Source organism: Ascaphus truei, chromosome 8, assembly GCF_040206685.1.
Source record: "Ascaphus truei isolate aAscTru1 chromosome 8, aAscTru1.hap1, whole genome shotgun sequence".
Classification (NCBI taxonomy): domain Eukaryota; kingdom Metazoa; phylum Chordata; class Amphibia; order Anura; family Ascaphidae; genus Ascaphus; species Ascaphus truei.
This window is the reverse complement of record NC_134490.1, coordinates 35,967,165-35,975,489: the sequence shown is the minus strand read 5'-3', so window position 1 is coordinate 35,975,489 and position 8,325 is coordinate 35,967,165. Positions and strand designations below refer to the sequence as shown.

The 8,325-nt window shown below is 42.8% G+C and overlaps 1 protein-coding gene across 1 annotated transcript; it reads left to right on the top strand.

Moving 5' to 3' along the window:
• Positions 1 to 434: 434 nt before the first annotated feature.
• Positions 435 to 7,339, top strand: SGTA (small glutamine rich tetratricopeptide repeat co-chaperone alpha). Its single transcript, XM_075611411.1, has 11 exons — positions 435 to 580; positions 1,417 to 1,552; positions 2,166 to 2,269; positions 3,358 to 3,436; positions 4,008 to 4,107; positions 4,214 to 4,318; positions 4,435 to 4,573; positions 4,660 to 4,722; positions 4,947 to 4,984; positions 5,676 to 5,777; positions 6,367 to 7,339. Exons 2-11 carry the CDS (start codon positions 1,453 to 1,455, stop codon positions 6,479 to 6,481), a joined length of 945 nt encoding a protein of 314 aa, XP_075467526.1. The 5' UTR covers positions 435 to 580; positions 1,417 to 1,452; the 3' UTR covers positions 6,482 to 7,339.
• The last annotated feature ends 986 nt before the right edge of the window (positions 7,340 to 8,325 follow it).

The window sequence follows — 8,325 nt, the reverse complement described above, 5'->3', positions numbered from 1 at the left end:
AAGACTGAACTGCAGCTTTAAGGTTCCTTAACCAAAAAAAACATTGGAAACCACTGCTGTATATAGCTACATATATAAGAGAGAGAAGGGAGAGATAGATAGAGGGGATAGATGGGATAAACGGGGAAATAGAGGAGAGAGATTATATTAGGCTATTTACCAGGCTCAACGTGTTATTAAGGCACTTGATCAGATTTATTTAACCAGCAGCAGGTTAAAATCAAATACTTTATCAGCCTGACCCCAAGTAGCCAGCCAACCCAACATACCACACATCTTTAATTAACCTTCATTTACCAGCCTAACCGTTACAGTAATCATATGACAACCTAATCCTAATCCGCACTCTCTAAAGTCTAATGATCTGGGAGAAAAGTATTCCCTGCTAAATAAGGGAGAGGAAGATTATAGAGACGGCTGCAATATATATACGTGCCCTATCAATTCCAGCGCAGAACATTTCCATCTCTGGCGTTTCCCACGTGTCTTTATGAAGTTTTGCGTAATTTCCGGCACGAAAGGTGACAGCGTGTTCCGGTTCCGGTTCCGGTTGGAGTCTCCGGATTGTTGCACGCTCCTGGTGAGAAGCGATCGGCGTGCGGGGTACAAGATTAGTGTCCCAGCTCAGATGGAGGGGGGGGTCACGGGGTATTGGATGGTCCCTGGGCATGCAGGAGGTCAAGCATTGCCTTGATATGCGGGGGGTCGAGGGGTGCCTGGACGTGCGGGGATCTAGTGGTCCCTGGACGTGCGGGGATCTAGTGGTCCCTGGGTATACGGGGGTTACTTGGATATGCGGGGGTCGAGGGTTCCCTGGATATGCGGGGTGCTGTGTGTTAAAGCATAGGATGGAGGGGGGTGTATTGTATATGTGGCAGACTCTATTTTTCTGCTTAACACCCTACACTCGGGGCCCTTATTTCACTGGATAAACAATCTGTAAAGGTCAAAATCTTGTTTTGGAATGAAACACTTTTCAGCAACTCCCAACCGTGCGGTTAATAAACAGGTGCGTTCCACAGCTGCGCGATGTGCAGGGTATGTGGCAGCACCTGTTTTTATCGCTTGATGATCTTCAGATTCAGTGTTAAAGACCATAGCACTTTCTTGTGGGTAAGAGACCAGACCATGAGTTAGAGCACTGTTTCCCAACTCCAGTCCTCAGGGAGCCTCAACTGGTCAGGTCTTAAGGATATCCCTGCTCCAGCACAGGTGGGTCAATCAGTGGCTCAGTCATTTTGACTGAGCCACCTGTGCTGGAGCAGGGATATCCTTAAGACCTGACCTGTTGTGGTTTCATGGGGACTGGAGTTGGGAAACACTGAGTTAAATGGTGTTGGGGACTGTAGCTCGCACTCTGCCCTGTGAATCTGTTTTGCAGTGAACACCTTCTATTGTTTACTATTGCACATGCAGGAGCTGCTCTGGTGACCTGAAGCATTTGCAGCCAGAATGGAGGACAAAAAGCGCCTGGCATATTCCATCATCCAGTATTTACATGACCAGTTACACAATGGAGGACTTTCCTCAGATGCACAGGAGAGTCTGGAAGGTGGGGCATCTCACTCCATGTTCTGTGTATGACGGCGAGTTATGTGCAGATAGCATTTCAGAAACTGTCCAAATGTAATGTTTTAATTTTTACATAGTACTCTGCACAATGTCCTATCAGTGATTTGCATAGTGCTGCTGTTACTATCGTCTTTCTGCTTGTGATACCCTTATAAAATACACAGCACTAGCCTATGATGTTGTATTCTCTCTGGCCACTTTAAGGTCATCACACACAACTGCAAGCTTCCTTTACACTTCCCATCCTGCACAATGCGTCAGGATTTTCACCTGAGGCCATGAAGTATCAGCAGAATTTTGAGTACCTCTCAACTTGATGCTTATAATCCGCAGCTTCTCTACTAAATTAGTTTTAGAAAACTGGAGATTTCTGGAAATAAAATGTTAGATTTATCTTGACTAATGCTTTTGATAGCTTTGTTTCAGTGACATGTATGTTTCTTGTGAAATTTATGGATTAACATGAAACTACTGAAATAAGTCTTGGTAACGGTGCTAAAATGTTCTGCATAGATTACAGTTTTGACGTCCTCGTCCTGCCGTGCCACGTTACAAAGCAGATTATAATATGCTTCCCTTCTGCGTTCCCACAGTTGCGATCCAGTGCCTGGAAACTGCTTTTGGGGTTTCCTTGGACGATCATACCTTAGCAATGTCACAAACGCTTCCTGACTTATTTGCAGCAGCTACAATAAAGGTAAGCATATCTCTTACATTGTGTCACCCAAATCAGTCAGTGGAAAGCTATGGTTAGTTGATCTGTGTTCTGGTGAATGAGTCTGGATAAAGATAAGAGAAACTATCCGTGGACTTCAGTACATTCTTTAAAGGTTTATTTGTGCGGTGGTGGACAGAACCACAACTGGGACCAAACTGCAGACCACTGCACAAATAAACTTTTTTCAAGAATTTATTTCTGTCCGCGTGAGTGCTGTTTTTTTTTCCATCTTTATCAGTAGTCCCAAATTGCACCGACAGGAACAGCACCCGGTGCAGTAGCTTGACTGCTCCTATTCCGGTATCAGTACAATGATTCTGGATAGGGAGCCATCACTTGTAAAGAATGTTATTGGTTAGCTATTAAATATAAAATCTTATCCAAAGCCATAGGGCATGCTTCACCCATAACGTTGCATCTGGCTGACCATTCTAATAATACATATTTTTATATAGTGCTGCCGGTGTTCCAGCGCTCTAATTAGACATGTAAGTCCCTATTCCAAAGAGCTTACAATCTAATGTTGGTGCTGTGAGAGACAGGACGATAAAGTAACTTGCCCCTTTTACTCGCTGAGCTTCTCTTTCAGTCCTAAAGTTTTTTTTGTTTGTTTTTTTTCAATTGTTTTTTGTGTTTAGACTTCTCCTGAAAAGAAAAAAAGCATAGTGCTACATCTAACTTGACATATTATATAGTTAAATACTTATCTCTATATCTTCTCATATGAAAGGTTATGAGAGCTTTTTACAGGTTCAGCAGTGTTAGGACCTACAGATGGTCCATACCGTGGTTATATGCTTAAAAAGCTTTGGCCAAAGAATTGAACTAAATGACTCTTGCTTGTGAGAAGATATGCAGATAAGTATTTAACTATATAATATCTTGAGTTTGATGTAGCACTAGGCTTTTTTGTCTTTTGTTCTGTACATGAGGTCACAATACTAGTAACACACTTTTTGATACTATATATATATATATATGTATATATATATGTATATATATATATATATATATGTATATATGTGTGGTGGATTTGGGTTCTGAGTTAACAGTGGCTGTGTTTTTAGGATTCTCCCCAGGAAAATGTTGTGCCAGTCTCCCCACCCGAAGAAGATATAGCAGAAGCTGAAAGACTTAAGACCGAAGGTAAAATGTGAGGACTGGTAGCTTCCTATGGAACTGTGTGCGCGCCGCTTCCCCCCCCCCCCCCCCCTTCCATCAGGCCTCCTGTGTGCCCTTCACTCCCTCTGGCCTCCTCCGGACCTGTGCGCGACATCCCCCCTACTCTCCCTCTGGCCTCCTCTGTAACTGTGCATGTCCCGTCCCCCCCATCTCTTTCGGCCTCCTCCCTACGGGTTTGTGCGTGCCCCTCCTTTTCTCCCCCTACCTTCTTTTCTCCACCCCCCCTCCATCAGGCCCCCTCTGGACCTGTGCGTGCCATCCCCCTCCTCCCTGGCCTCCTCTGGACTTGTGCGCACCATCCCCCCCCTCCTTTCCCTCTGGCCTCCTCTGTACCTGTGCGCGCGTCCCCCTGCCCCCCCCCCACCCCCCCATCTCTATTCTGACCTCCTCCCTCCGGGCCTCCTACGGGTTTGTGCGCGCCCTTCCTTTTCTCCCCCCCCCCCCCTTCTTTTCTCCACCCTCAAGCCTACTCGGGACCTGTGCCCTCCCAAACCCCAACCCTTCGGCCCTGACACATTGTTTTTACCTTCCTCAGGCAATGAACAAATGAAGGTGGAAAATTTTGAAAGTGCCGTTTCCTTCTACACGAAAGCTCTGGATATGAACCCAGTAAATGCAGTGTATTTCTGCAACAGGTATCTGCATCCACATCATTAATTTACCAACCGTACATTGTTTTCCTCCTGCTTATATTGTTTTGAGTTTTGCTGCTGGATGCGTGTGTCTCTTTGTATTGTGCAGGGCGGCAGCATACAGCAAGTTAGGGAACTATGCGGGAGCTGTGCAGGACTGCGAGCAAGCTATTGCAATTGACCCCAATTACAGCAAAGCCTATGGAAGGATGGGGTATGTTCACCTTAAACCTTGCATAAAATGCCATATTGTATAATTTATTGAGCACGTTCAGGTAACTGATATAATTTTAGAAACAAACACCTCACTCAACCTTTTCTGTTTTTCAGCCTGGCTCTTTCAAGCTTGAACAAGCACACAGAGGCTGTCGGCTTCTATCAAAAAGCCCTGGAGCTAGATCCAGACAACGAAACGTACAAGTCAAACCTTAAGATCGCAGAACAGAAAATGAAGGAGATACCCAGTCCAGTGAGTGTTGTCGCTTCTTCCTGAGGGTCCCGGAGGTCACGTCACTGTGTTTGGAGGAAATTTAACGGTGTGTCTGTTTTCCCTAGATGGCTGCCCCGGGAGGGATTGATTTAGCTGGATTGCTGAATAATCCCGGCTTCATGAGCATGGTAAGTATTCATTTATTGCCTTCATAGAATACCCCAATGTCTTTTATAACCAATAGTGCTGCTGCTCACATCCAGAGCTTCCTCATATAAAGTAAGCACATAAGCGAGATACCTGTTTGAAATACAAAAAAGGTAATTACGTGCAGTGTGATGTTTGTTTGTTCTGTTATTTTGTTACATCTTCTTTGTCTGGATTTATGTTTTTTGTTTTTGTTTTGTTTTAGGCATCAAACCTCATGAACAACCCTCAAGTGCAACAGCTGTAAGTTTCATTAGATGGTTAAATGTACCTTGTACAAATAAATCACTGCCACTTCATAGCCACACATCTACGGACCCGCTTCTGTTCTTGGGCTGCAGGCAGCGCAGTGATGTGAAGGTTTCAGACAGAGTTCAGATCTATGTGTGAAACTCCAGAAAACGGAGAATAATTTTTTTTTTATCCATAAACAGTTAAGCAATGTTTTAAAGCAGGATTTGTATGAAGCCTTTTATTGTTTGGGCAGGATTCTCATAAATCACACAATGCTGCTTGGGTTTATTGTGTTGTGAGTGTTTGGTGTAGAGACCTACTGTAGTATCACAGTTGGTCCAGGATGATTCTGCAGTCCAAAGAAATGTAACGTATCCTTCCAGCAAAGTCTAATTATACAGGTTCAAGATAGTCCTGTTTCTTTATAATGAACTATAATATATTGGAAATTAGGCGTTTCCTTAAGACAAAGTAAACTCTGGGCTTGTTACCCCATCTGCTGCAGACTTAAGGAAAATGTAATGTTTTATGACTGTGAATCCAATGAAGAGGATTATTAAGAATGTTCTTTGGTCCCTGTGTCAAGGTCACATTATTTGGCCAATGGCTCGATCCTGCATGTGTTAGAGCAGTGCAGAGTTAATTGCCAAGTGATGTGATGCACTTTGTGTTTTATTGAATGTTCCACATTTATTTGCAGCATGTCGGGGATGATCTCTGGCCCCCACAATCCCATGGCTGGTGCAGCAGCTGCCGCTGTGAACCCTCCGCCGCCTAATGACCTGGCCAACCTTATACAAGCGTAAGTCGAGGAGCCAGAGTCCCAGAATGTTTTTCCTTTCCAGGCGCCTTAATTCCTTTACTTCGGTTGTCTTCTAATTTTGGAGAAATGTATATTTTTTGCCGACTCTATAAATGGTTTAATGTCCCTTGGTCCCCGACCACTGCAGCTTCAGAATTGCCGATTCGGTCTTTCTGTAGTGAGGCAATGAGGCCTAACAAACTCCTAATGAATGCAATTTTATATGTTGGATGTTAGGTAATTGCTCAAAATCTTTAACTAGGAAATAACTGATAGGCATGTAACACCTTCGCTTTCATTTCTAAGTGCTTTACTTTTTATTGGACACCAAACCTGAATTATCATCTAACTCATTGTTTTTTAATCTTTATTTTTTTGGTTAAGTATAATTATATTGTCAAATTCTGAAGAACCCCAACCCTTTCTAATGGTGCATCTGCGATCAGATGCATTGTAAAAAATGAATGCCCAGGAAATTCTTGTTGAAACACACTGATCTAACCAAGTCTAATTCCTGAAGGATTTACTACTAAATCATCTGTTTTATTTTGAAGACAACTTATTATTATTTTTTATTTTTGTTTCCTAGAGGTCAACAGTTCGCACAGCAAATGCAGCAGCAAAACCCAGAGTTAATAGAACAGCTGCGCAGTCAAATTAGAAGCCGGACACCAAGTGCGAGCAACGAGGAGCAGCATGAGTGAGAGTGGTCAATGAACCAACAGGCCGCTGATTTTGTAACACTGAATTCAAACTGGCAGGAAATACTGCGTGCCAGTAACCAGCTCACAGCTCCTATTCCTCCTAATTTTGTACGAGTAGCGGCTATTGGCGTACTTCAATGGGGGAAGAAACCGTTTTCTGACCGTTACCTCATTTCCACTTCCTCACCACCATCTTTAAAAGGATCTATTAAAACGTCACTTACCACAAGGTAGCACAAAGGGCTGATATGTTATGATCATTTAGTCTTTCTGCTCCTGTTGAAGAATAAACAGACCCTAAACTATGTTGGTGTTTCGCTCCTCTTCCCGTGGCTTGCGCTTTTCCGCATATTATTTATACAGCGGCTAATACTTTTGTCTTAATGCCATTTCTCCATCTATGTGAGTGCTGGAATGACGAAGACAGATTCCCTCTCAGGTGCATAGCGAACCTGCTGGATGGATATTGACACTTCTGGTTTTGTCCCACAGATATAATGAAGGGCATGTTGTCGGTGATTAGAGCTGGAAGTCGTCTTTATCAGTTACGTTTTGGAATGTCCTCAAGGGAAAGGAAATAAGACCAACCAGGCCTGCCTCTTAAATTGCTTTTCTTTCCCAAGAAAGCATCATGTTGTATTGTTGCTCCTGACAACCCTCAGTGTTTCGCTCTCTTCAAACACTCTGCAATCAACTTCTTTTTAAGAACGAGGAAAGCTTTGGTAGTCGAGCTTCACACCTTTTTGTGTAAATCATGTGACCTACCACCACACTGATCACAACACAATCTTTGACAGCCAAGTATTTTTCATGTTTAAGATGTTTTAATAAAGAATGATTTACTGTGGACATTTCAAAGCCATTAGTCCTGTATGCTACTGATTTACTCACATGCTTATTATAATGGGAATTTTTAAGCAGCATCGCTTCTAGCTTAAACCTCGTTTTCCCCCAAAGTATCTAAAAATAAAAATGTTTTCGAAATTCCTTAAAGGGGCTGAATGAGGGATTATGATGGAAATTAGTGATAATTTTGCATTTGAGTTTAGCACAGTTTAGATTATTGTATATTTGTGGAAAATAAATAACTATAGCTGAACACTAAATGAATACATTAAATAATCCTCTGAATAGATAATAAAATTAAGCATTTTCGTTTTCTCTTTGGGATGAGTATACTGTAAGTTAATTAACATGTTCTCTGGCTATAGCATACAGGTGTATCAATTGTGTGCATTAGTAACCTAAACTATTTGCTAGAGAACAAAAATGAGTTGAAATGCCCCATTTTAAACAAATGGTAGAAATAGAGTAAGGTTAATGGAATTAGGACTAGCATGGTGGATGGGTGCTGTGGTATGATGATGGGGGGTATTGCAAAGTATTAATACCCTCTGTTGTGGTATAAGGATGGGGTATTATTACCCCTGTTGTATAATAGAAGGGTACTTCTGAGTATTAACAACACCCTCCCCCCCCCATCCTGTTATAAGGGGTATGCCAGAGTAGTATTAACCCATTTTGTGGTTTGAGGAAGAGTTATTTATTTCGAAGTATTACTGTCCCCTGCAGTGATAGGGTATTTCTGACCATTCTTACACTCTGCAGTGGTGTGAAGGAGAAAGTTATGTGTAAACAGATGATTTCTGCTTCCTTTCCCCGTGTGGTGTCACAGTATAATATGTCCGTATTAGTTCAGCACTCAACTGTCGGACAGTTCCACCAGACGCAATGTCATCCGGAACTGAAGTGTAATCACTATCCCGCCCGGATTACGTTGTACGCGTACCGTGGGAGGGTCACGTCAAGCAGGGGAGGGTAAAAAAAAAATGTGAGTGGCAGGT

What these genes read in the sequence shown, in the direction of transcription:
- SGTA (XM_075611411.1), top strand. Translation starts at nt 1,453, where the DNA reads ATGGAGGACAAAAAGCGCCTGGCATATTCCATCATCCAGTATTTACAT. An exon ending in TTGCAGCAGCTACAATAAAG is followed by an intron (nt 2,270 to 3,357) that starts GTAAGCATATCT and finishes CTGTGTTTTTAG; the next exon opens with GATTCTCCCCAGGAAAATGT. An exon ending in TGAAGGAGATACCCAGTCCA is followed by an intron (nt 4,574 to 4,659) that starts GTGAGTGTTGTC and finishes TGTTTTCCCTAG; the next exon opens with ATGGCTGCCCCGGGAGGGAT.